Source organism: Odocoileus virginianus, unplaced genomic scaffold (genome assembly GCF_023699985.2).
Source record: "Odocoileus virginianus isolate 20LAN1187 ecotype Illinois unplaced genomic scaffold, Ovbor_1.2 Unplaced_Contig_1, whole genome shotgun sequence".
In the NCBI taxonomy this organism is placed as follows: Eukaryota; Metazoa; Chordata; class Mammalia; order Artiodactyla; family Cervidae; genus Odocoileus; species Odocoileus virginianus.
In genome coordinates, this window is record NW_027224318.1 from 4673979 (window position 1) to 4701485 (window position 27507).

At 45.2% G+C, this 27507-nt stretch overlaps 1 protein-coding gene across 2 annotated transcripts; it reads right to left on the minus strand.

Annotated features, from left to right (window-relative positions):
- Positions 1 to 1202: 1202 nt before the first annotated feature.
- Positions 1203 to 21507, minus strand: VGLL1 (vestigial like family member 1). Of its 2 annotated transcripts, XM_070463241.1 has the most exons (4): positions 20685 to 21507; positions 9676 to 10095; positions 7935 to 7994; positions 1203 to 2734 (listed from the first exon to the last, which is right to left on the minus strand). In XM_070463241.1, exons 1-4 carry the CDS (start codon positions 20884 to 20886, stop codon positions 2691 to 2693), a joined length of 726 nt encoding a protein of 241 aa, XP_070319342.1. In that variant the 5' UTR covers positions 20887 to 21507; the 3' UTR covers positions 1203 to 2690. The 2 variants fall into 2 exon arrangements, with proteins under 2 accessions (XP_070319342.1, XP_020731079.2); XM_020875420.2 differs by having other exon boundaries at positions 1203 to 7994.
- Positions 21508 to 27507: the final 6000 nt, after the last annotated feature.

Consider the following 27507-nt stretch of genomic DNA (forward strand, 5'->3'; position numbering starts at 1 on the left):
AAATGGGTTACAAAATCATTTTCAATTATGTCAAGCTAGAGAAACAGTTATGGAAAGGGCAGAGATTGTTGTTTATATGGGAGAAAGATGTTATATAAAGATAGCTACTTCGTTTTATCTCTGGAGGGGTTCCTTTGTTTTGTTACACTTGATATTGATTTTTAGAATGGAAAACTGCTTTTACACAAGTCTCAACTGGCTTTGCAAACATCCTTATTTTGAATTCTTGATAGTTTTTGCTTCCTGAAAAAAGGAAACTTACTTTTTATTGCTTTTTTAACCCAGGTATTCAAGCGAGTTTCCAGCCCATTGGAAACAATTCCCATTCTTTCAGATCATAAAGTTCAGGAATGGGTGTGTTTGGGGGGGAGGGGTCGCAGCCAGTGAGTCAGAGTAGATCAAGCCATTTGTCAGTTTCTCAAAACTGTAGAGAAAAATGTGTTTATGGGCTCTAGCCCTATTGGGCCCGACTTTCCAGTTTCAAACCTTGATCCACCTGATTCCACCCCTTCCCCAGCTAGCTAGCATCTCATAAGATTATCAACTGGGAGTGTAGATTAAGCCCCATAGATAATATATGGGGCTGGCTTGTGTAGGTGTGCAGCCAGCAAGAGTAAAATACCAATGGTAGTCAAAGAAATGCTTTTCAAGTTAGCTTTTTGGAAGTGAGGGGGAAAGTAAGAAACGATGGTTCTAGGCAGATGATCTGGGCAGGGATTTACTTGTATCAGAAGCGCTGGGGTCTTTCAGAGACAGGAGGCCTTTTCTTTCCTCTTTGTTAATGTGGGAAAATTGACTACTGCTTTCAGCTTTATACGAGAGAACTTCCAGGCTGAGGGATTTTCGGGGAAATAACATCAGATTACCCAGGTTACACCAAATGCCAGCCCTCTTGGAATCATTTTTTTCCCCTAAATAGCATAATTAAGAGTTCAACTCTGATGGTACATATTACCTTCTAACACAGATGAATCTTTCTACAGTGAGCCAAGATAACACCCTTGTATAATGATGCATCTCAAGTGCTAGAGTCAGCCTCCACCCAGAATTTTCCCAACCATCACCTAAAAAAGAACAGCACTTTCAAAGGAAAATAACTTTGAAGGAAAATGTACAGGTTTTTTCTTAGTAAATCTCAGAAACATATGTAACACATTGGAAAAACTGATCAAGACAAGAGAATCACTCTATTACTACCAAGGTTACCAATTCACTCATGTAAAAGCTGTAGTCTTTATTTACATAGCAGATGGGAGAACTAAATATCTAAGAGCCACCTTGATGGTAACCCTTGGTATTATGGTAGAGAGAAAAGAGCCCCGAGATCAGACCTGGGATCCAGCCTGGGCTACATGACCTTGGGCAGGTCATTGGCCAACTCTGAGCCTTGGTACCCACATGTATTACGTAAAGGTAATCATGTCAATCACAGAGTTGCTGGCAAGTTTGCATGAGATCATGGACATGAACGAATTTAGAATTAAGAATAGCTTAATCCAGAATTTTTACTTTATTAATAACCCTGTGAGCTGTGGGAACAGGGGGTGTATGTGTGGGGAATGCTGAGGGCAGGGATACTGGGATTGTCAGAGCTAAGTACCAAGCTCATGCTGGACTATGAGCTGTCTACCAGATTGGAGAGATGGAAGAATTTGGAGAAATTGGTCATTTCATCCGGAACGATCTGCAGGGAGGTCCCGCTGCCTGGTCCTGGACCCATGTGGGTATCCACCCAGGTGGCCCCAGTGGTTCTGCCCTGAAAAGAAAGTTACTGTTTTCTCGGTGCCACTGACAGTGGAAGAGCTACAGGAAAGATCCTGTGGTGATGGCAGTCAGGCAGGCCCCTGTGTAAGGTTGTCAGGTGCAGACAAGCACATGTGGGCTGTGGAGACCCAAGGTCCTCCTTGGAGGGAGGGCAGCCAGGAAGTCATGGAGCTCATCTAAGAATGCTCTGGATACAGAACTTACTCTAGGTCTGGCTTGGGATGGGACAGTTTGCTTACTAATTTGCAAGTTACTTGTCAGATTGCTCAGTGATTAGAATCACTTTTTTGGAACTGAGTGATCAAATTTTCCAAGTGACAGTATCTCATTCATCAGGGCCAGCCTGAGACCTCTTCAGCTTCCCTTCAAACTTCAAGGATGCAGGAACCGTTCTACCTCCCGGCCACTCTCTGTGGGTCTTGCCAACGCCATTAACAGGGAAGCTGGGCATCATCTGGTTAAGGCTAGAAAGCGTCAGGCTGTTTCTGGAATCTCTCTATTCAGTTGGAAGAGTGGGACAACCCCATTGGGTACCACGTGGTCAGTGTTGATGTGGGCAACTGTTCTGAGGGAGGGTAAGTTGGCCAACTGCTAAGTAGGAGGGCAGTGAGCACAGAGGGTGAAATTTGTCACTTTGGGGGGAACAATCTACAGGTTTGCTCCCCACCACTAAACAGCTCTTTTAACCATCTTATATGCTCAAGATTCACTTAACAAGTTTAAAAAACAAAAACAAAAAAATGTGCTGCGGGGCATAGGTGCCAAGAAAAAGTATAGAATTTCAGGGAGAACAGAAACTTGCTTTGAACCCAGTGCTCTTTGGTGGCAACAAGAAAAAAGGACAGTGATGTCTCCAGACCCTCTGGATTCACAGTAGAAAACCAGAAGCAGGTTCGGAAAAAGAATTCTCTTCTTTAAACCCATGTTCAGTAAAAGAACAGATCTCTTCTTCTCTCTGGAGACGGGCTTCCTGAAAAATAGAATAAACTTGATGAGGTAGCAGCTGGCTTGGTGCCCAGGGAACCCAGGCTTGAGTCTTGACCTCACCTCTCCTAGCTGTGTGACCTCAGGCAAGTTACCTAGCCTGAGCTCCCCTTTCCTCATCTGGTAAATGGGAATACTAATGATACCTATCGCCTACATGAGTTAAACATGTGTGAAGCCCTTAGAACAGTGCCTGGCACAGATAGACTCAACTATTTGTTAAAGAGGTAGTGTCCTTATGTGGAGTAGAGTAGAATTATCGTGTGGTCACACTGCAGCTAGCTTACTGGGTAAGACCAAGGACAGAAAACGGACCCTGGCACTTACCTTGACTCTGGGCAAGTTACTTAACCTCCCTAAAACTCCATGTTCCCATCTGTGAATGAGGATAAAAACAGCACCGGTGGTGTAGTGAGCTATGGGTTCTTATTTTACCTCATTCATGTGGTTATTGCCATTCTCTGCACCTTCTAATGACTTTTGGTTCATGGCACCTCAGTCAGCCATTCGCCATGGTCACACACTATACCTTGTCATCACGTACACAGGTGGCACCCCTACCATCTCAATTTCAAACCACCATCTCCCGATGTCATTGGCTTAAGCAGTCTTATCACCAGATTTTTACATAATCTCATCCTCCAATCCATCAACCTCTACTACCCGGCACCTTCCACCTGCCTCCATTTCCTTCTTTGAGCAGCTTAGATACCCTGATCCCGTGTTATGGTCCCTCATTCATCATGCTCACTTGTCAAAATCTCAACGCTGGATAAGCCAGTTTGGCTTCTCTGTGCGTTACATTAACCCAACAGCCCTGGTGAAAAAAAAAAAAAAATCACACAAGTCAGCCAACTGTTTCCACTTAAACTCATGATGTCAGCCTTTATAGCTGACTCAAAATCATTTGATTAGTATATTTCCAACTCCCCACAAACAAGCCTGCAAATCTAGTGGCATCTGTGTCCTTATTCCCCATCTTTTGTCTGCTTTCAATGGTAGAATGTCCCCTCCTCCGAGCAAATGCCAATGCTTCCCCACATCCTTGCAATTGTCTCCAGCCATGAAGTTATTGTCATCCATCTCTTCATCTCTGTATAGGCTCTTATTTTTATTTTTTTTTTCTTTCTGGTCACCTGAGGGTTTTTTTTTGGGGGGGGGGAGGCTAATTACTTTTCTGTATAGGCTCTAATATTTGCCTTCTTTAAAAAATAAATAAATAAAAGACCCTCTCCACCCCACTAATCTCTGTAGCTACTACCTTGCTTTTATTCACCTCCCTCAATGCTAAGCTTCTCCAAGAAGCTATTGCCATTTACTATCTCCACTTTCTCAGTTGCCATTCCCTCTTCAACCCGCCCCATCCAGGTTTCATCCACATGCTATTAACTGCTATTACTGCTCTTAACTACGTTATCAAAATCTCTGATGCCACATCTAACAGAAATTTCTCTGGCCTTCTCTCATTTGATCTCTCGGAAGCCTTTGGCATAGGTGATCACTCTCTGTGTTTGGAAACTTTCTCCTCTTTGAGTTCCTGGAACACCACACACTCTCTGGTTCTTCTCCCACCCAGGGACTGCTCCTTCTCTATATCGGCCGCTCGGTTCTCATGTCTCCCAACTTCTAAATATTGGCACACTCCAGGACTCTGTCCTCTGCCCTTTGCTCTGCCTGAGTGATCATTCAGTGGCTTGCAGTGTCGTTTTCATACCGAACAGTCTCAAAACTTGACTCAGGCTCTTCCCCACTTCTGAACTCCACACTTACATACAACTGTTGGAGAGAGCCATCTGCTTGCATGTCTTATCATCACCTAGAGTGAATGTGGCCAAGGCAGAGTTGTGTTCTCCTACAATCTGCCTCATTTCCACACATGTACCAGTATCCAGAGTTGCTCATGCAAATGAAAACCTAAACACCCCGCATATTAATAGATCTCAAACACATTCACTTCATCCAGCGTCCACGATTGCCATCTGATTCAGGCCACCATCTTGTGCTTCTGGCCTCCTAATTAGTTCTTACTCCAATGCATCCTCTGCACAGTAGCTCTGTGGCCTTATTAAATGCAAACTGGATCACACTTCAAACCCTGCCATGTCTCACTGAGTCACTTAGAGGAGAAAATCAACCTCCCACCATGATCCAGAAGGTGCTGTGTCACCCGGCCCCAGTTGACCTTTCCAGGGCTCACTCGGCCCACACTCATGTTTCTCCCATTCCTCACTCACTTCTGGTCTGGGCAGGGCAGCCTCCCCACCTTCATCCCAGCTCTTTCTAAAGCTCCCGGCATCCCTCAGCCCATTTGGGTCCCTGTTCACACATCACTCATCACAGAAGCCACCCTTGACCCCCTTTATCCAAAGCTGACCTCTGTCTTGCTCTGTTTCAACACTTGGTATGTTTCCTTCAGACTTACCGTAACTTGCAAACACTTTATTTTGTCCTTTTTTTTTTGGTGGAGTCTACCTTCCCCACTAGACTAATAAATCTGTGAGAGCAGGGACCAAGAGAGTTTATACACTATTGTATATATGTGTGTGTGTGTGTATATATATATATATATATATATATATATATATATATAAGTGCACCATGTCTGGTAATATTTTCTGTAGACATTGAAGGAATGTACAATGAATCACTGTCTACTTCTGCAGATTAAAAAAAATCAAATTCACTAAATATTTTGGCACCAGTTTTGGGGAGGCCCTCCAACTATGCTTCCAGTAGATTGCTCTTCTCTCCACATGGTCTCTGCCTCATGTGGGTGTGTGGTACTCATTCGAGAGGACTAGACCATATTGGAGGGGCAGGAGGGGGTCTGCCTTCCTTCAACAAATATTTATCTAACAGAGGAAATCTTTCAGACTACCAAAATCCTTCCTGATAGTTTCATCTAGCTCACTTCAAAATCAGGTCACTACATGGGAACTCCCTGGCGGCCCCATGGTTAGGACTCAGCGCTTTCACTGCAAGGGCCCAGGTTCAATCCCTGGTTGGGGAACTAAGATCCTGCAAACTGTTTGGCATGGCCAAAACAAAACAAAAATCCCAAATCAGATTAATACAAAATAGATCAAGACTTAAACATACAAAGACGCTACTGAGTTCCATGCCAAAACCACTCAACCAGGAAGTGATGGCACAGAATCTGGGCATTTCACAAGCTCCCCTCTGGTTTTCAGCATCAGGCAAGATGGGGAAATGGGTGCTGTGCTCTCTTAAGAATGTGGGCTCTGAGGGGTGTTCCTGGTCCTCTTTTCACCTAGGAAGTCATCCCCTTCCCACTCTCCATGTCCTGCTGCCTCCCTCTGCCCAGAGCCACAGTGGCAAAATAGCCAACAGGGGGCTGCTGGCATAGCTAGGTACTCATTCCACACTTCCTATTCTACACATGGCCCTTTCTCAGGGTAATACTGCTCCTTTGCATGCTTTCCAAGTTTCTGCACCCCCTCATCTTACTCAGGATACTGTCCTGGCCCACAGATGGACAGTGACCCCATATACAGTGAAGCAATCATACCAGTTGCTAAGTCTTCACTGCTGTACACTTGATTTAAGTTGGAATAGTTTTTGATGATTTATGTTTAATGTAATTTATGATGTTGATGTTATGACACTGTGAGAGCAGAGAAATAATTGTACCCCTGCCACTTGCTGGATGATCTTAAGCCAAATCCTTTCACCTGTTTGAGACTCAGTTTACTCATCTATAAAATGGGTATATTCATTTCTTCACTCATTCAACCTCTATTTACTGCATGCCTCATGTAAGGCACCTAAGATGTTCTCATACATGAATCATAAGGTCGTTGTGGGGACTGAGCTCATAGCCACCACTGATACATGGTGTTGCTGTTAATTTGGGCCTATGAGCAATTGAAAGCATCAGGCTTTTGGTAATTCTAAGGCTTACAATTTTTTTTTAATGTATAAGCTCTTAACGAGTACTTAGGAGACTTGATAATCCTGATTTCATACATTAGAAGGTGAGCAGAGCTCATCCATTTAGGAAGACTTCCATGAAGCCTGATGAAACTGTACTAAGGCTCTTGGATCAGCCCTAAATCTATCCCGTCACTTGGGTACAACCAATTCCTCACGGAGGGTGATTTGTGACTTGCTTGTTTCACACAACAGCATCAAAAAAAATTAATTTATACTCTATTGGCAGATAGATTTTTACCATTTCCTTTTTTGATGTTCTTTTATTGTTTCTGGCTTCTGCTCACTCATTCATTAGACACACATGTTCTGACCTCCATGCCAGGCACTGCCACAGGTGCCAGGATGGGTTAGGACACCCCTCAAAGTCTTGGCCCTCAAGGAGTGGACATTTTCGGGAGGTCTACATACTTTGCTCACCCCACTTCACACCAAACTGTAAAGTGCCAGCGACTCGAGGCTGTGGTGGCAGCTGTTCCCTTGAGGCCTCTCAGAGAACAGCGGAAGGCACACGGATGCCCTGCCTAAAGGCACTTTTTGCTGCCTTACCATGCACTGACTTACTAGAGCTCATTTCCATTAGAATTTACATGTCAATACATATATGTAAATTAATCCTCATCAGACATCTGATGAGGTGGACATTATTTTAATCCTCCATTTATAAATAAAGCTACTGAGGTATGGAGAGGTGAAGAAATGTGGTTAAAGTTCCTGAAGCTAGTAACTAATGAAGGTGGATTCAAACCTGAGCCATTAAGGTCCTCACATCAAACCAGAGATTGTCCTCATTGGGCGGTTCTTACTGACACCACTTTCAAATTGAATGTGGAGCCCGGAGTCCTAGCCTTTGGTATCAGGTGGCATTTTCTGACTGCAGAGTCCTGGGGTGGCCCTGTGTTCTAGGCTGAAAAGTGAACATCCGGGAAAGAGCAGGCTAACCTTCATGAATTTGTTCATTTTCCTGCATCACCTTGGTTACCTCGCTAAATCCAGCTCAGATAAAAGAACTTAATAGAATTGCTTTTACAGCCAAATTAGAAAATGGGCAAAACATTTTACAAGATACTAAGTGCATGGGCTCTTTGAGACTTAAACGTAACCAATTCTAAGGGTAAAAACACTAAATAACAGAAATGAGGGTCATTTCAGTTGCTGGAGATCCTGGTTTTTCTGGTACAAGTTTGTTCTCAGGATGCGGAGACAAGATATAAAAGACAGAAGCAGATACTCACTTTCAGCTGCAAAGCTGGCACTGGCAGGTCCACCATCAGGGGGGAAATAGATTTTCTTAACTAGGAAAGAAGAAAATATGATTGGGAATGAAATCAGGGACTGGGTTAGAAAGTGCACAGTAGCCCCCCAAGGAATCCCAAATCATGTGCTCCTCAATTTTGACATCTGACATGCTACAAAAACAGACACTTCTGTTTTGTATGCCCTTGGAGTTTTGTTCCCATATTATGGGCAGTGTTTCTGATCAAGGGTTGCCGACTTCCTCAACAGATCCTGGACTGTCAGCCACTGATTCATCCATTGGATATCAGCATTAGTTGGAGAGTGTAAAGAGTTGGCAACAGTCGAGACTTTGGTGATGAATATTTGAGAATGCATCTAGAACTTTCGGGACTATGATAATGCCTGCATTGTGGCTTTACCATGATGTTCCTGGCATATACTAGATGCTTGCTAAATCTTTGCTAAATTTGATTTGAACTGCATGGGCTTGTTTTGTTTGGGACGCAATGATTTGAGTTGTGTTCTAACCATCCATCGAGACAGGGTTCCACTGTGTGTGTGCACAAGCATATACACACAGTTGGCCTCATTTTCCCCTCTGAATCCAGCAGGAATAGATTTTTGAAAAAGAGTACAAGGGTGGGAATTCTCATATGTTTCCCAAGCTTGACATTTTTTTTTAATTTACTCTTTAAGTACATTGCTAATCAAACTCTGCAAATGATGGGATGGTATTTTAATGGGAAATTTCTTTTTGACATTAGGATGGAACACAGCATCTGACTTAGGTAAGCTAGGCTGAATAGGCCTCGGTGTAACATAAATATACTTAGTTTGGAAGTAAAAGCAGCTTCTGGCAATTTCTTTCAGGCACAGACCAGAGAGCTGTAAAAGAAAACTCATCCAAGGTGCAAAAAGCCAGAAGATGGAGACTCAGCCCCAAGAAACTATGAAACATCTATTATTACCAATATTTCATGTGAAGGGCAAATCTTGTAGGAGAGTCGCTTGTTTTTTTGGTCAAAGTACACTTCAGGCCAATTCTTTCCCATCCTTTTACAAAGAAGAGAGTCTTGTTTCTTGATGGGTATTTTTGCAACTAGTAGGTGCTAATTAAATATGTCGGGTGAGTGAGTAAATGGAATAAAAGTGAATGAGCGTTAAGGAGGTTTTCGCCTGGGGGAGGAGTAGGGGTCAGGGAGCAAAAGCCCCAGACAGCCAGGCACCATGAACGGTCTCCAGGCAGCAAGGGGGCGGCCTCCACTGTCGCTTTGAATTTTAATGTGTGGAGCAGATGGTTGGTATAGACGGCCCTTGTTTCTACCCAGGAGTCTGGCATTATTGCAAGTAGCCAACCTGTTTAGGAGATAGTTTTGAGCCTGTAGGTGTATCACTGAGTTCTGTTTTACACATGGGTTATCTGGCAGTTCACAGTAAAGTGAATGCAAGACCCTAAGATTTTAGGCAGCAGCCCATCATTTTTCTAGGGTAAGTCTGAGTCAGCAGACCAGGGTGAATATCCTGAACCAAGTGCATCTGGCTGGCTATCTATGCAACCCTTTAGTCATTAAATAGTGACTATAGATACAGCCTAGTGAAGATAGATGTTTTGTCCCTCAGAAGCCCCATAGCTGGAGAGGCAGCAATTAGTCTTTCAATCCCATCTCATGCCAACTCACTCTCAACCACAACCAATCAGAAGCAACCCTCCAACCATACTTAGAGGCATTTCCTTACAGTGGGCTGAGCTGGGAGGCAGGTTGAAGAGAAATCCTGTGCTTCCGGCCATCTGGGCAGAGTTGCCATCCTCCCACGAGGCAGATTCCTGAGGATGGGTTAGGCATCTCTCTGGCTGGAGGAGACTTAGGAGGGGCTCATACTTCCCCTCAGGCTGGGGCTCCGGAACCAAGTGCCCAGTGGAAAAAGCATGAGGGTAGCCAGGCTCTGGGAAGCTGGGGCTGGCGAGGGAGGAGAAATGCCACAGCTCACCAGGCTGAATGGAGGGGCCCCCGGTCAGGGACAGTGGGTACTGATCCATAGGCATGAGACCAGATCCATTCAAGTTGCAGCTAGCGGCGCCATTTGCAAAAGATACTTCTGGCTGTGGCTTTGTCCAAGGAGCAGAGAAATGCCACTGATTTGGAGGCATGTCACTGTCTGGGAAGGAAAGATTTAGAAGACAGGTTTGTTTCTTGTTTTCAAAATGGAATTAGCTTTTTTAATGGTTAACACAGGGGCTTCCCAGGTGGCTCAGTTGTAAAGAATCCATCTGCCAATGCAGGAGACTCAGGAGATGCCAGTTCAATAAGATCTCTGAGTCGGGAAGTTCCCCTGAAGGAGGAAATGGCAACCCACTCCAGTATTCTTGCCTGAAAAATCCCATGGACTAGGATTACAGTCCAAAGGGTTGCAAAGAGTCAGACAGAACTGAGCGACTGAACATGTACACACCTACTATGTATGGTTAATATAATGTATTTTTAACGTGAAAAATGTAGAGAAGGTTAAAAAAATCACTCTAAGCATAATATCCAGAGACTATCAGTGGCTATCTTTAGGTGTACTTCTTTCTATGATGTTTCTATATATGTACACATTGTTTTTCCAGTTGCTCTCATGTTATTAAAATATCACAAACATCCTGCTATAGCAATGAATAGAACCAACACCAGCTTTTCAAATCACTGCATGGTATGCCATCAGAAGGCAGTAACATGACTAACAAACACAATACTTGGGCAGCTCAGTTATTCCATTTTTTCAATTAACAGCATTGGAATAAGCATCTTCAGATATACATCTCTATACACTTGTCTGACTAACCCCTCAAGGAAACTTCTAGAAGTAGAATTACCTGATTAAAGGTGATTTGTGTTGTTTGTTGCCATTGTTTGACTTTTATTTTATAGCTGGTGTTTTGAATACACTGAAGAGAAGAACCCTTCATAAAGTTTTGTGAAGCCTTTCCTCTTCAGTGTATTCCAAACACCAGTTGCCGGTATCATACAAGTCTGGGGTTGAAATTTCATTTTCAAGAACAGTCTGGGCCATGGGGATGTTAAGAGACTGGACCAAGTTAGCAAAGCAGATTTAGCCAAGTAGAGATCGGAGCTAGAGGGGGTCAGTAATGGGTAGGAAAATGGTTGCTTCGTGTGCTCAGTCGTGTCTGACTCTTTGCAACCCTGTGGACTACAAGCCCACCAGGCTCCTCTATCCACGGGGATTCAGGCAAGAATACTAGAGTGGTTTGCCATGCCCTCCTCCAGGGGATCTTCCCAACCCAGGAATCAAACCCAGGTCTCCCACATTGCAGCCAGATTCTTTACCATATAAGCCACCAGGGAAGCCCAGTTTCTTGGACTTCTTCCTATAAAAGCAAAATGTTCAAGGTGAAGCGGTGACTCAGGTTCTTCTTGTAAAATTCTTGTGGACTAGCTAATGGGGATGGAGTCTCCTTTGGTCTCAGAGACACTATTCAAATTGTGCCTCTAATAGCAGCTGAATTGGAGTTCTCAAGAGTCTTGGGCAGCTTGACATGGACGGATGTTTTCCCCATTCTCAACACCCACTCAGGCAAGAGGGGAGGCGGGAGAGAGCCCTGGCAGATGGTGCTTAAAGCCTGGAGGTTCTCATCTATCCAAGATAATGAAGGGGGCGTGGGTGTGGAGACAAAGGGAGACTGAAGGGCTGGAGGGCTGGAGAGGCTGTCTGGCCCCCTGCCCTTCCTCGTGCACCTCATCCAGCACTCCTGAATGTTCAGTTTGCCTGGATCTTTTCTGATAGGTCTGCCCAGTGATGCTGGAGTGTCTCACCCACCAGCACAGCTTTTCACGTAATATAGATGGTAAGGGCAAAACAAGCCCTCACCTACATAGCACAGATATTCTGCTCAACTTTTCACATTGTTCATGAGGGATAGGCAAAGGTTGGCTTCTTTTAATGAGGCCAAGGGCAGTGAAACAATTAGCAAGATTTGTTCTTGAGGATGACTGCTACTTTGGAAAACTGATATCTGCCGGGTAGTAGCAATTCGAGGCAGTTATCTGTGGGGTAGTAGCGATTCAGGGCCTGCTGTGTAGCACAAATAGAGTGATTAAGCTGACTTAGGCTAATCACTGTTCCTGCTTCATATTGAATGAGGGTACTGCATGTCCTAAGCACAAATGAGAAACAATGTTTAGCCTCTGACAACTGGGCAGTTTCCATCTGAACTGGCCTTCCAGATCTCATACATAGGACCAAGGTTTGGAAGTCTTGAAATGTGGAAGGCAGGGTCCCAGCACGGTTTGAATATTTTCTTTAACTGCTTCCCTTCCAGAATCGTCTGACTGAAAGATTAAGGGGAGTGGGTGGATGTGCCTCTCCAAGGTCCCACTTGGCCACTGAGTGCACCAGAGCACAGTTTGGATGGGAGTATGTGGGAAGACAGAGAGAGTCCCAATCCTGAATTCACAGTAACCCAATTGTAGGCCTTGGGAGGCCCAGAAAAGCCACCTTTCCAGGGCAGGCTTGGGTGTGGTGTCCCATGGAGTGGACACCCTGGATTTTGGTGGCCGCTTTCTCAGGCTTCTTGGACAAACTGTTCCAGTCACCACACCCATCTAGTCGGGGAACCACTGGACTGGCTCATGGTGGCTGGTGCAAAGAAGTGGCCCTGGTGATACTTCCTTACCCGAGTTCCCTCTCTTAGAGCCCCAGGCAAGACTCCACAGCCTTCTCAAGCTCCAGCCTACACTAATGAATGGAGAGCAAGCAAAGAACACTCTGGAGACATTTAGGGAAGGCTAGGTTTTTCATATTCTATTTTTTTCCTTCAGATGTCAGTCCATACTAGGCAGTGTTTATGACCCCATATTAACCACCCCATATCTTACTATGTCTTAAAGTGGATGCAGCTTTAGCCTTTTTTTAAATAAAAATATAAGTGGCTTACAATATTATTTTAGTTTCAGGTATACAACAGAGTAACTCAATATTTGTAGAGATTATACTCCATCTATAGTTATTCTAAAATATTAACTATAGTCCCTGAGCTATACATTACATCCTTGTAACTTCTGTCCATAGTAGGTTGTACTTCTTAATCCCCTTCCTGTATTTTGCTCCTCCCCTCCCCCCCAGGCTGGATCTTTCTTTCAGTAGGAATACAAAAGGCTTCCAACCCTTGGACTCCTAATCTGAGCATGTAGCCCCTGCCTCCAAGTTCCATCCATGCCTCTAATATTCATGAAGCCCCTGGTTCTAAGACCAGGTCCTGTTCAGAGAGCACAAGTCCCCATTTCCTCCCTATCCCTTTAGGATGAAAATGTCAAGCTACTCTCCCACCTGTTAAGCAAACCCAGAGACATCAAATGCCCACCCATAGATGCTTCTGAGAACCCCAGAACCTTCTAGAAAGCACCTCTAGGCATCAATGAGTTTGCTTCTACCCCAGAGGATCCTCCCTACACTCTATCCTTGCATGGTGGCCCTGACACCCTGTTCCAGGCTGGCTTCTGGACACACCAACTTCAATGTCAACCCCTCAAAGAGGCTCCCCCATAAGAGCCAATGACACCGAGCACGCCCACTCCCATGGATGGAAGGGGACAATCCGTGTAAAAGGTTTAGCATGGCGCCCAGGACCTTATAGGCACTCAAGAAGTGAGAGCTGCTGCTGTGGTCAATATTATTAATTATTATTTTGGTTTAGAAACACAGCACAGGCTCACATTCACGGGTTTCTCTCCTGGCTTGCAACACTCTACAGGATCAACCAGGAAAAAGCCAAATGGTAACGCAGGGGGCCTGAGGAGTCTCTCTGCCCTCAGCCATCACAGAAGGGAGGGGAGGAAAGGCCAGAGCCAAGGAGCCTGGGCAGCAACGGTGCTTCAGGGCTGATGTGGAGGATGGAGTAGATACTGGCTATAAAAGAGAGCTTTCCGGGACTTCCCTGGTGGTCCCGTGGCTAAGACTCCGCTCTCCCAGTGCAGGGGCCTGGGTTCCATCCCTGGTCAGGGAACTAGATCCCACATGCCACAACTAAAGATCCTGCATGCTGCAACAAAGATCAAAGATCTGTGTGTCAACTAAGACCCGGTGCAGCCAAATAAATAAAATAAAAATTAAGGGAGATTTCAGAAGCCTTTGCTCTGTGTGTCAATTCCCAGAAATAATCCATCAAAGGTGGGCAGGAAAGATTGTAAATCTAGAGGAGCTTTTGTTTACTAAGCACTTACTATGGGTCAGGCTCTTTGTCTAGCATTCTGGATGCACCTCAGGTGAGCTTCATGGCCATCCAGATGAGAAAATAGAGAATCAAAGTGGTTAATGTAACTCGCCTAAGGCCTCAGAACTAGCAGGTGGAGAGCTGGCTGAGTCTCAGCTTCATGCTTGGCTGGCTCTGCCTCCTATTATCTTGAGAATGCAGTGAGCTGGCGCTTTCACCCACTCCCACAGCTGGAAAGGTGGCAGATGAGCACAACGGGCATAACATTTGTGGCAGCAATTTATCTGCAGATATCAAAACCCTAAAATCTGAGTGGACTTTTTGATGTAGCCATTCTACCCACAATATATTTTAAGAATATAATCAATGATGCATGCAAAAGTTGAGCTGCAAGGATATTCAATGTGATATTTACATATAGTGAAAGATTGGCAACAATCTAAATGTCCAAAAATTTTAACAGATTTGAAGCACCTATAAAAAAAGGATACTCTTGAGGCATAAAATGATGTCTTAGTAGAACATGAAATGGCAGTAAAGATATATATGGTTTATTACCCGTTAAAAAGCCAAGTGACGTTAGGTTGTAAAACTTAGTATGGGCGCCTAGATGTGCATGTGGTTTTGTGTCCTGAGTGCTTCTCTATGTTTTGTCAAGTTTCAAAACTTAACACATTATCGTTGTGATTAGAAAAAGTTAGTTTTGCTTTTTTTTTTCCCGAAAAAATTAGTTTTAAAGTAAAAACTTAAGAACCCACTTGACTCTGAACCTGAGTCATAGCTGTGAAAGGCCACTGCATAATTGCCTGGTTGCCTTCCATCTATCTTTCCTTCCTTCCTTCTCCACTCTGTCTCTGCCTTTAATATAAATGCTGCTTTATGATGAAGTTGAAGTCAAGAAACCTCAGAACACACACACACATATCTTGCCTCATGAAGTTCCCAACTTTGGCCTGACCAATGTGCACACATTGACATTCCCCTCTCTGCCATTTTGGCTGGTGGCACTTGTCTCTGATTTATTCATTCCAGAAACAAAGAAAACATTATTTGTATTAGCTGAGGTTACAATAACACTAGAGACAGAGAGACAGCTTGTGGGGAACAGCTCTGTTTCAGGGCACCCAGTGTGTGTGGGGGGTGAGTTTCCTACTCAATCTCGCCCCTTCCTTCACAGCCACCTGTCTAGGTCCTTTGCTGATTAGCCAGGTTTCCTTTCCCAACTGAAAATGGAGATGAAATACAGAACATGTGCTTGTATTTTGAAAATGGCTAAGAGCTCAGTGTATGCGTGTTCAATTATGTCCAACTTTTTTGCCACCCCATGGGCTGTATGTAGTTCGCCAGGCTCCCCTGTTCATGGGATTTTCCAGGTAAGAATACTGGAGTGGGTTGACATTTCCCCCCTCCAAGGGATCTTCCTGACCCAGGGACCAAACCTGGATCTCCTGCATTGGCAGGTGGATTCTTTCCCACTGAGCCACCTGGAAGGCCCAGTAAGAGCTCAGTATCTAGAATTGAATGATCTGGTTGTGAACAGCTGCCCCTTATGAGCTGTGGGATCTTGAACAAGTTACTTGATTCGCTGAGCTTCAGTTTCCTTATCAGGAAATGAGCATGGTGAGAGTTAACCAAGAGGTTACTGTGAAGATTCACTAAGATAATTCATGTGCCAGCCCCTGGGAAAGGGCCTGGAACATAGGAAGCACTCAATAAATGTTGGTCATTAGAAACATTATTAGTGAGAGTGCTAATGGGCAACAGTGTAGGTGACCTAGAGATTGTCCTACTGAGTGAAGTAAGCCAGACGGAGAAAGACAAATATGATTATAATATTGCTTATATGTGGAACCCAAAAAGAACTTATTTACAAAACACAGACTCACAGACACAGAAAACAAACTTATGGTTACCAAAGGGGAAAGAGGAAATATAAATTAGGAGTTTGGGATTAACAGATACATTCTCACAGGGAACTATATTCAGTATCTTGGAAGAATCTGGAAGAGAAAAGAATCTGAAAAAGAATAGATACATATTATATACTCATGTATGTATAACTGAATCATTTTGCTGTATACTGAAACTAACTCAACACTGTAAATCAACTCCACTTCAATTTTTAAAATTGAAAAAATAAATAAAAGAGAAAGAAACCCAGCATTTCTTCCCTGGATTCTGGAGGAGAGGAGAGGAGGAGACTGGCTATAAAAGACCTCAGAGGGCTCAGGTTGTACAAATACCTTCTCTCAGCAGCCCTTGAGTGAAGGGAGCCAGCCCTGGGGCTGGGCTCGTGGCTGGGACAGGAAGAATACAGGGTGGGTTGTGCACCACGACAAGCCCCCAGAAATGATAATTTATGAAGCTTCTTCAAGTTACCTACTCTGAAATCACCAATGTCCTTTTAAAAGGGAAATAATTCAGACACTTTCAGCATGTGTTTTCTTTTCTACAAGTAGGGCCAGTATAAATTATACCTAAGTAATTAAAAAAATTACTTGGATTTGAAAAAAGCAGCCAGGAAATTCAATGGCATTTCCTAGCCACATGGGCCTGTTAGAGCACCTTTAAAATGTGGGTGAGCCCGCCATGGGAGCCCATGAATGGGAGCCTGTTCTCAGCTTAGCTGGGGCCTCGCTGAGGCCAGGCAGCCTGGGGCAGGCCTGCAGGGGCTGAGAGGATGCTAAGTGTCGGTGATGAAGAGCCGCTTTATGGATTTCCCACCATTTTCGAAGCTGCGTGCAGTTCATAGAACACCTCCAATTGAGAACCATTGGGGACACGTCTTCTTTCAGGGGGACCCTCCCTGGAGGCAGCAGAGCTTATGAGAGAAATTTGACTCCTAACTGTGATAAGAGAGGCCTTGAAGAAAAGAGGCTTTCTCCTTCATTTATTCAGTCAGCTGGACAAACACCGGCCTAACCCACAACACACGCTGCAAGGGAGATCTCTTCACAGTCAGGGGACCTGTGAGCCCATCACACGGAACATGTGACAGCACAGGAGGCAGGTAGAGAAGAACGCCGCCTCTGTTTGGCCAGAGAAGGCTATCTTGGGCCAGATACAAGACCGCGTCCAAGCTCCCTTGGTGGGCAGGGGCTTCACAGAATATAAAGCGAAGACAGGAGAGTTAAGAAACAGGGCAGCGGCCACCCAGCAGAAGCCAGTGGACAACTTGGAGGCTGAGGGGAGGCTCCTGCTGCCTTGCAATCCTGAAGGTTTGAAGGTGGGCCCTCACATCCACTGTAGACATTCAAAAAACATGCCTCGAGCCTTCACACATCACAAAAATTAACTACCACCTACATGGCACTTACTATGTGCCACTTGACATGCGTAATCTCACTGATTCCTCCTTTAGTTCAATGATACTCAGTTTTACAGATGAGGAAAACAGGCCCAGAGAGATGAAGTGATGAGCCCTGAGGTCACATGGTTAAACAACAGTAAAGCTGACTCTGCCCCAGGGTGCCTGGGTCTAAAGCCATATACCAAATGATACTGTCTCTCCAGTAACCCCATCAACGACAGACATCAGCACCCTGTGATCCAAAACACAATTTCATTCATTCACTAAATATTTATTGAGTACCTTCCATGTGTAGGACATTAGGGTGGGTACTTGGAAAACAGCCCTTTAACAGACCGACAGCGTCTAGGGGGTAGGAGGAGATAAGAAACCCATAAAATACACAATATGCCCCATGGTGACGCATGCTAAGAGAAATAAAACAGAGTAAGACAGTGACAGGGTGGGGACTTCTATGTTTTAAATAGATTGTTCAGGAAGGCCTGTCTGAAAGATGACATTCTAACATAGATTTCAATGAAGGGGAAGTCTTGCAGTTACCTAGGAAAGAACATTTCAGGAAGAGGGGAGAGAGGAAGTGCAAAAGGCCTGAGGCAGTACTGTACTTGTCACACACTACAAAGAGCAAGGAGGCTATGCTGGAGTGAGGGAGGTGGGAGGATAATGAGATCAGAAAGATGACAGGGGCTCAGGCAAGTGAGGGCCCCCTGAAAGACCTTGGATTTGATTCCAAGTAAGATGAGAAGTTACTGGAGGATTTCGAACAGAGAAGTGATATGGTACAGCTTTCCTTTTAATAGTATTACTCTGACCGCTACTTTGAGAACAGACTGAAGGGGAGCAACGGTAGAAGCAGACTGACGAGGAGGCAGAAATCCAGTGGGGAGAGGATGGCTTTTCAGACTAAGGGGACAGCAGTGGAGGTGGAGAGACATGTTCAGAGCTCAGATAAACTTTGAAGGTAGAACTTACAGAATTGTTCAAAGGGTTGGATGTGGGGTATGAGATAAAGAAAGGAGTTAAAGATGACTGCAATTAATTGGAAGGATGCAGCTGCCATTTATTGAGACTATGGACAGAGCAGGGTGAGGGGAAGATCAAGAGTTCAGCTTGGGGGACAACCCTGGTGGTCTGGTGGTTAACACTTAGCCTTCCAATGCAGGGAGTGCGGGTTCGATCCCTGGAAGGGGAGCTCAGATCCCACATGCTTCTCAGTCGGAAAACCAAAACATAAAACAGAAACAATACTGTAACAAATTCAATAGACTTTAAAAATGGTCCACATTAAAAAAAAGTCTTAAAAAAAATTCAGCTTGAGACCTGTTTTGTTTAGATTCCTATTAGCTATGTGAAGTGAAGCTATCAACTAGGCAGCTGTGTAGATAAGTCTGAAATCCAGTCTGGGTAAAGATACGATATTTCATCAGCACATAGGTGGTGTTTATGTAGATGGTATTTAAGACAAAGAGACTAGAATAGATCCCCCAGGGCGTGAATGTAGAGAGAGAAATTGAGATCAAAATCCTAGGGCCGTCAAATGTTTAAGAGATGAAGCCTCGAAGAGAAGAGGACATTCAGCAAAGGAGACTGAGGAGGAGGGGTAACCAGGGAGACAGGTGGAAAACCATGAGAGTGTGATATTATGGAATCCAAGTGAAGGAGGTTACTTCCAAGAGGAGGGAGCAATCAACTGCAGCAAATGCTGCTGATGGGTCAGCTAAGATGAGGACAAAGACCATTTGCTTTGGAAAGTGGAAGTCTCCCACGAGCCTGGATAAGAGTGGTTTCAAAGAGTGATGAGGATGACAGCCTCAGTGGAGCAGATCTGAGAGAGCAGGAGAGGAAGAGGAAAGAGCATGCGTGGACACCTCTTAGGAGTCTGGCTGCGAAATGAAACCAAGAAATGGGACAATAAGCAACCAAGAATTGGTTATATCTCAGGTTTGTTTACCAGGCAAGCAGGAGAGAGAAAATGAGGGATGACGAATTGCTGGTGCTGACAAAGAAATGATTGTCATATATTCAAGGCAGTGTGTTTAGAATTAACTCAGAGTCAAATAGCCAAAGTGGACAGACTTAGCTATGCATGAAGAGCCTAGGATTTTGACCCTTCCTAGGAGCCAGATAGAGCTTCTGAATCCCATTGACCACATGGATGGGTTTTTACCCACGCATCAATTCCCCAAACGACTCAAGAGCAGCCATTCCTGCAGCTGCTCTGAAGTACTCAGCACACCCTTAGACAGCACCTCTGTGCTCTCCACCCAGCCCCTGGTCCCCAGTATTAGCTTTAGTACCTGCTCCTACTATGCTCCCCTTCCACATGTTTCTTGAACTCCAAAGAGTCTCTGAGAAAAACATGTCACCTGACTGGAAAAGTTATTTCTAGGAAAGAAGCAAATTCTGAAAGGCTAAAGAGGCTAATACACCAATTCCCTATCCAGACCCAGAGTCTGGCCAGTAAGAGTGATAGCTTCTGAAAACCAGTGAGCTCTTCACCCACAGGCAGAGGCCCCCTCCTGGGAGGCATGTCCATCCTCCAACGGGAGCAGGGTATTCAACGCATAAGCTCGGCACCTTTTGGTATAGCTCTCTTGAAGTAACTGTTTTGAGATGAGACAATGCTTTAAAAAAAAAATCACCCAATAGTGTGTGCAATAGACACCCCCAGTGCTATTAATGGTGGGGAGAGGGATGCAGAGAGACATTCATTTTATCCGCCTCCCTCTGGCCCCACCCCAGCTCCCCACAGCACCCACTATTAACTGAGAGAAGGCTGGGTGTTTCTACAGAGGACACATATGCCCAGGTTCTTGCCCTGTCAGACCAAGGTAGTAATAATAATAATAATAATGGTGCTCTCATCGCATACTGAGTGTGAACCCAGCATTTAACATAATTGAGAACACAATGAAATCGGTATATTAATTTGATTAAAGTGTCCTTTTTTTCTTGCCCGCGCCATGTGGCTTATGGAATCTTAGTTCCCCAACCAGGAATGGAACCTGTGCCCCCTGCTGTAGAAGCGTGGCGTTTTAACCACTAGCCCACTAGGGAATTCCATAAACAGTGTCCATTTTCAAGCAAAACTTCTGAGAAAGAGGTGTGGCTTCTCACTAAACAGTGTGATGTGCCTTTAGCAAATATACATACATCTCAGAACATCAGAACTGTCCTTTGATGATAGCCTGATAGGGAATTCCAGCCCCTCCCTCTCGACGTGCTCACCATTCCTCAGCAGCACGTCTCCGCTAGGGCTGGAAGGGTTCTGTCCCTGGGGGCTCTTGACATTGCCCAGAGCTCTGGAGAAGTGTTCATCCACCACACTGCTAATGTCCCCTTGGAAATAGGTGAAAAGGACACAGCGGGAATTCCATTCAGTTTTGATAGGGCTCTGTGTGAGGACGGTGGTCTTGGTCACGTCTTCCATGGTGACTCAGGGGAGAGCTGCGGAGCAAACGCAAAATGTTACTGGTACTCTTTTTCCAAGTGGTTTGGCTAAGTTGGCAAAAGTGGCTTCCTTGAGGACAGTTTGCGCCTAAGGTTCAGGTTCTCTCACTGGGGCTCCCAGGAGCTGCACAGTTACTGAGCAGTCTTTAGGAAATAAGACAAAGTGCTGAAGGGGTCCTCTCATAAATGTGAAAGAGTGTCTGGGAACGTGATTAGAAGAACATCAGCAAATGAAAAAAAAGGAAAGAAAAAGGACACTGAAGCCAAAGACTGCAGTAATTTGCCAGCTGGGGAAGTGCCTGCCTCCCACTAGATTCCCTGAACAAGGGCACGAGTACTCCAGTAGACCTTGACTAAGCAATCAGTGGATATTGACAATTTGTTGCCCTAGCAAGCCTTGATTTCTACCTTGCCCACTTCCGTGCAGGAGCACCAAACCCACCAAATTCTCCTGCTCTCCCTGACATGGTGATTCATGCGGGATGGGGTCCTACACCCACCCCCACCCCATCTTAGAATTAGCAATTACAATCAACCAGTCCTAAGGCCTCCAGACAGACATACTCTGCCCAGAATCACTTAGAAAATGTCAGAGCTTTAAATCCAGGTCCATATTCTGTTTTATTTTTCTTTCGGCTGCACCGCATGGCTTGCAGGACCTCAGTTCCCCAATGAGGGACTGAACCCGGACCACGGCAGTGAAAGCCCAGAGCCCTAATTACTAGGCCACCAGGGAATCCCCAGATAGATACACTCGGCACCCAATGCAGCTAACATTTTTCACACTGATACTCTGTTGGGAAAGAGCACTCTGTTCACCAGGCTTCCTGTGCGCCTAGAGGGTGCCTGCCACCTAGCTCAATATTGAGCAAATGACCCAACAATCATTTGCTGAATTGCCTTCAACTTGGCCTCAATGGGTCCTACCTGTGAGCTCCTTGAGGGCAGAGGCTGTCCTTTTTTGCACCCAGGCAGGGACCAGGCATGCAGACGGGACCTCAGAGAGGCCGTGGCCTTCCTTTACCAGGGAAATAAAAGGTCTGGGTGCTTCGTCACCTCTGGCCATCCAATCCAACTTGCCCAAAGTTCTGGCTAAAGAAATTTTGAATCTAGTCATTCTGATGCATATAATGCAAATGACTAGAGTTGAATAGCCCATCGCCTGGTCTAGTCTCTGAGATCCAGGAGGATGGAGGCCATTTCTTATTCATTTCTTTATCTCTAGCACCTAACACTCAGTAAACAATGGCTGAGTGATGAAATGCAATTTCGTGCAGAGAAGGCACAATGCAAGGAAATCACACCAATTAGGGCTCAGAGGACCTGGGCTTGCCCTTGACTGGGTGTGTGCCTTTGGGGAAATCACTGGGCCTCTCTGGCCTTCAGATTCCTCTATTGTAAAATGAAGAGGTTGGGGTATAGGAATTCTGCAGCCTATTTTATTTTTCTGCCAGAAGTGTCAGTCGATTATCATGGGACCATTAGGAGGGAAACTGGGAGTAAGCAGAGGACCCTTATTTAAAAGTTCTTTCAGAATCTTAGCCCCAATCACAGCTGGATTCTGTTATCTCTAGAAGCCTTTGATTCAGCATGTCAATCTGTTTCCCCCTGGGTGATAGACACGTTAAGCATCACCAGGCACCACCCTAAAAAAAAAATGAATCCACTGTATTCTTATTTCAAAAAACATAGGAATCACCACTTTGAAAAACCGTCCAGCGGTGTCTTCTAAAGTTAAACGTACGCTTACCATAAGACCCAGCAATCCCACTTCTAGGCACATATAACCAAGAGAAACGAAAACAGATGTGTGCACAAAGACTTCTACATGAGTGTTTGTAGTGGCTTTGTTTATAAAAGTGAAAACAGCCCAAATGTCCATCACCAGGAGAACAAATAAACGAACTGTGACATTTTCATACAATGGAATGTTCTTCAGCCATAAAAAGGCACAAACTACATCCACCCAACAGCACAGATGAATCACAAAAACATTAACCTGAGTGACAAAAGCCAGACACGAAAGACTGCATATTGTATGACTCCACTTACATGAAACAGGCACAAATAATCTATGGTGATAAAAATCAGGACAGCAGTTGCCTTGAGGTAGAGCTTGGAAAAGGGTGAGAGTGGACTCACAGGGGTGCTGGAAATGTCTTACATCCTGAAGAGGGTGAGGGTTACATATGGATGCAGATGTGTCAAAACTCATCAAATTGTGCAGCTCAGATCTGCAAGTTTCACTGAAGGCAAATTATTCCTCAGTGAAAAAGCACATGATATCTTCAGATACTTGGGACTTTGAGCAATAAAGCAAAGGTGTAATCCTTGAGCACGTTATGACATAAGTCAAAGTATAATTTCACTTATCTGTGGAATTTTCAAGAGCCAAACTACAGAATAAAATGGTGTTCCAGGGGTTGGAGGGACAGAACCAATGTTGTTTAAGGGAATAAATGTGCAACAAGCAGTGAACAAGCCCTAGAAATCTACCACACAGTGCAGTGAATCTAGACAATACTGCATTCTAATCATCAAACTTGCTAAAAGACTGGAATTTAATTATTTGAACCAATAAAAAGAAAGGGTAATGATGCATCATGATAGAGGTGTTAATTATGGCCGCCACGATGGTAATTGTATGACAATATATAAATTTATCACATTAACATGTTGTGCATGTTAAATCTACACAATGTTATCTATCAAATATATTTCCAAAAAATAGCAAATCAAATGAATAATAAAGCGATGGTATTGTGAATGACCAAGTAATGATAAGCATGGACGCGACCTTTTTGCTAAAGCTGCAGTTCACAGAAGACCTATTCTGTCCCAGAGGCTCCAAATATATTTTCTCCAATCTTTACAACCCTCAGACTAGGTGTTATTATCCCCATTTAAAAGATGAGCAAATCTGGGCTTAGAGAAAGAGGAAATCAAGGGCCCAGGCCATGCAGCTAGGTGGTGGCAGAGCTGAGGTTTGAACCCAAGTCTCCCTGACTTCGGTGTCTGGCCTTTTCTCACCATCCCTTTCTACCTGTCGGGGCAAACAGTCCCTTCCCCTCCATGGGACTCTCATCCTGATCCAGTCCTCTGGCTCCCAGTCAGGCCGGCAGACGGTCTGTCTGCACATTCTCATGGGTGTCTCCTGGAAGCCGTCACCTGCAAGGGCGGCTTAGCACCTTTGTGGGTCTTGCCCTCTTACCCTCTTGCCAGTGGCCGGTGCTCTAGCTCAGGTATGACCCCGCCTGCCACCTCTCTTTGCTAAGTCTCCCTGAAGCCATGAGAAGCAGCTGGCTGGACCCCTGAGACATGAATGCCGTGAAGCACGCTCCTAGCCTCCCTGGGCAAAGATGACAGGCTAGTTCCATAGAAATAGAGCAGATCAGAGAAGGCCGTCTCGGTCCCCTCACCTGGGGAGCTCAGACCTCACACAACTGCGGATCTTGAACAAATCTCAAGTCCTATGCATGCCCCTCTTTTCCTTGCCAAACACATGGACACATACTCTAAAGGAAAGCCCTGGAGTACATCTCTGGATCACAGCTCATGAGCAGTTCCCCGGCTGTACTCAGACCTCAGGGGATGAGGGTCTGTATTCGAGGGCTATTCAAATCTCTGAGTTGTTACCTGGTTTAATCCTTTACACAATCGCATCTCACTGAACCTCTGGAGTGACTTGAGCGGTTTCATCCCCACACGAACCCTCCTTGAAGACTCTCTTTCTTGGGGAAGTGAATTGGTGGGGTGGGTCTGGCTTAGAAGGAGGTGCCACAAAGCTGGAACAGAGGGTAGGACTTTCCTGGCCAAGATGCTGCTGTATTGGCACCTGGCTTTGTAGCGAAAGCCTCTTGCAGACAAAACCGTTGGCCTTGGCCAAGCTTTGCCAGCTGTGCAGTTCAAATAGTGTAATTACAATATTCCCCAGTGCTCAGAAATTTAAGACACCAAGTAGGCATTGAAATAATGCCTGGTCTTCGGCCCAAATATTTTGGGCCAAGAGGAATGCAAGAGCAACAATTTGGCCTCCATTCTACCAGGATGCCTACCTGCACACGCTTACCACCCTTCTGGGAAATGGTACCCAGCACCCCTGGGGTTGGGATGGGGAGTCTGAGAAGTTGGGTTGTCACAGTGATCACTTGGAACAAAGCCCCAAAGGCACCGGAACGCATCTCCTTAAGCAAAGCATGTGATGCCCCCTACCACCACCACCTCCCCCCAGCCCCAGTTCCTTCTCAGTTGAATTCCCATCCCTCCTGCTTCCCCCAGAGCTCCCACCTTCTCTCACCTTAATTCTCGACCATCGGAGGCAGAGACACAGCAAGACGCTATGGCCAGGCAAAGGTGTGTTTTGCTGGCCGGCGCTGCCTGGCCTGCTTTAGAGCAGTTCAGCTCTGGTCCGAGCAGGGCCTGGCGATCTTGTGCCCTCCCCTCGCTAACTTTCTACCCCTCTAGCTGAGCCTATACGAAGCATTTCCTGCTAGCTATCTATTAAGAATGCAGAAAATGTACTCCAACAAGTCAATCGGGTTGGGCACCTGCAGGAATGAGGAAAATAGGTAGTTCTTTTTTTATTTCTTTCTTTTTGCATTAAAAAAAAAAGTGCTTAGTGATACTGTCTCTTAAAGTGGGCAGCCAATTGTTTGCCTGGAAACCATACACAGAGTAGTAGCGTCTTCAGCATCAGTGCTGAGGCTGGAATCCAACTGATGGGACTTTCAGTCTCCGGAATGGAAAGTTTGACTGGTCACTAGTTTCTTCCTCTTTTCCTGTGGGAAGAGAAAGGGAGCCCAGCCCTCTAGGATTCTGGACTTTCTCAGGCTTCCATGGGCCCAGAGGGATCGAGGACTTCTCCAAACCTGCAATAGATGAAGCAGTTCAGGACTCCAGCTTCAGGCTCATAGCAAAGGAGGCCCAATTCACATTCTGAAAAATCTTCAATAGCACCATCATTCAGACCCCAAAGCCTGGGAGCCGTTCTTTGCTTCTCCCATTCTCTGTTTCAACCATATTAATTTAACAGATATTTATTAAACACTTACTATATGCCAGGCACCATTCCGGGAGTTTTGTTCCATAGTGAACAAAACAGACCACCAAATTCCTGCCTTTGGGGAATAATAAATACGTAACATGTTTTATATTTGCCTATAGTATATGGACTTGTCAGGTGTCAGTGAGTACTATAAAGAGAAATTAATCAGCCAGGGAATAGAAAAGTGTCTCATTTATCTAGGATGTTCATGAAAAAATGTTCTGATGAAGTGATATTTGATCAGAACCCTGGGTCAGGGCAGGGGAAGCATGTCAATACCTGCTTGCCTGATATCTGGGGGAACATCTAACACAAAAGGTGGGATCACACCCAACCTGTTCACAGAAGGGTGAGGAGGCCAGCATGGCCGGAGAGGAGGGGAGAGGAGAGAGGGGGCCATGGCACAGAAAGCCTCCTCGGCCATGCTTAGGCTGCGGACTCTTTCTGTAAGTGAGAAGGAAACCCGTTGGAGAGGTTGGAGGAAACCATCAACAAATCTTGACACATAGAGCATCAAAACACATTCCAATCCCATCCTTTTCTCAGTCATCTCCATCCTTTGTCACCACCTTGGCCCTGCTCACTCTCCTGAAAACCCCCATCATTTCTCTGCAGGACCACAGCTTCAGAACTCAGTACTTCCACCTTTTGCCTTTCTAATTCTTCATTCTTCGCCCCAAGACAGCCACAGTGATCATTTGAGGATGTGCATTAAACACTGTCACTCCTTGTTGAAAAGCTTCTAGTGGTTGTTTTTTCCTGACCTTGCCCCAACCTTGCTCCACTCCAGCCCCACTCACTGCTGACTGGTCCTTGACCTGGGATGCTTATCCCCCAGACCACCTCCTGACTTGCCCTCCTCTTCAATGAAACCTGGGCTCCATCACTGCTTCCGAGAAGCCTTCCCTCACCATCCTATCTAAGCCAGCAGCTTCTCATACTCTCTGTCCTCTTCTCCCACTTCCTATTTCTTCAGGGTACTTTTCACCTCTGGATGTCATATTGCAGAGCTCTTTGTTTATAGTTGGTCGCCCCTTCTAAAATCATGCCTGGTATATGTATTACTAGGATTTCAGTAAATATTTGCTGAGTGAATGAGTGAGTAGTGAGGGGAGAGAGAAATTATTCAGGTATTCACACAAATAAATAGACGACCGCAACGGTCATGAATCAGTATCTGGTGCCAGGCGAGGCTGTGATAAGGATGCCTGCATTCATCAGTGAAGACCAAGTCATCTTCCCTGTGCAAATAATGCTTGAGCTGAGATCCCAGAGGCTGAGAAGGAGTTAACCACGCCAAGAGGGGAGAGATGACTGGTCCAAGTGGAGGAAACAGTATGTTCAGCAGCCCTGTGGTGGGACGGGCCTGGCAAATATGAGTCACAGGGAAAAAGGTAGGGAGACAGTGGCAGGGAGTGCCTTGCAAGGTGAGCTGGAAAAGTAAGCAGGAGCCAGAGGCAGCAGGGCTTTGCGAGCCCTATGGAAGAACACTGTCTCTTTCCTAAGGAGAAGAAGAAGCTATTAAATGGTTTTATGGAGATGTGTGTTGAGAATGGG

What these genes read in the sequence shown, in the direction of transcription:
- VGLL1 (XM_020875420.2), bottom strand. Translation starts at nt 20,886, where the DNA reads ATGGAAGACGTGACCAAGACCACCGTCCTCACACAGAGCCCTATCAAA. An exon ending in AGACGTGCTGCTGAGGAATG is followed by an intron (nt 10,096 to 20,684) that starts GTGAGCACGTCG and finishes TTTCCTTCCCAG; the next exon opens with ACAGTGACATGCCTCCAAAT. An exon ending in GCCTCCCAGCTCAGCCCACT is followed by an intron (nt 7,995 to 9,675) that starts GTAAGGAAATGC and finishes CTTCTTTCCTAG; the next exon opens with TTAAGAAAATCTATTTCCCC.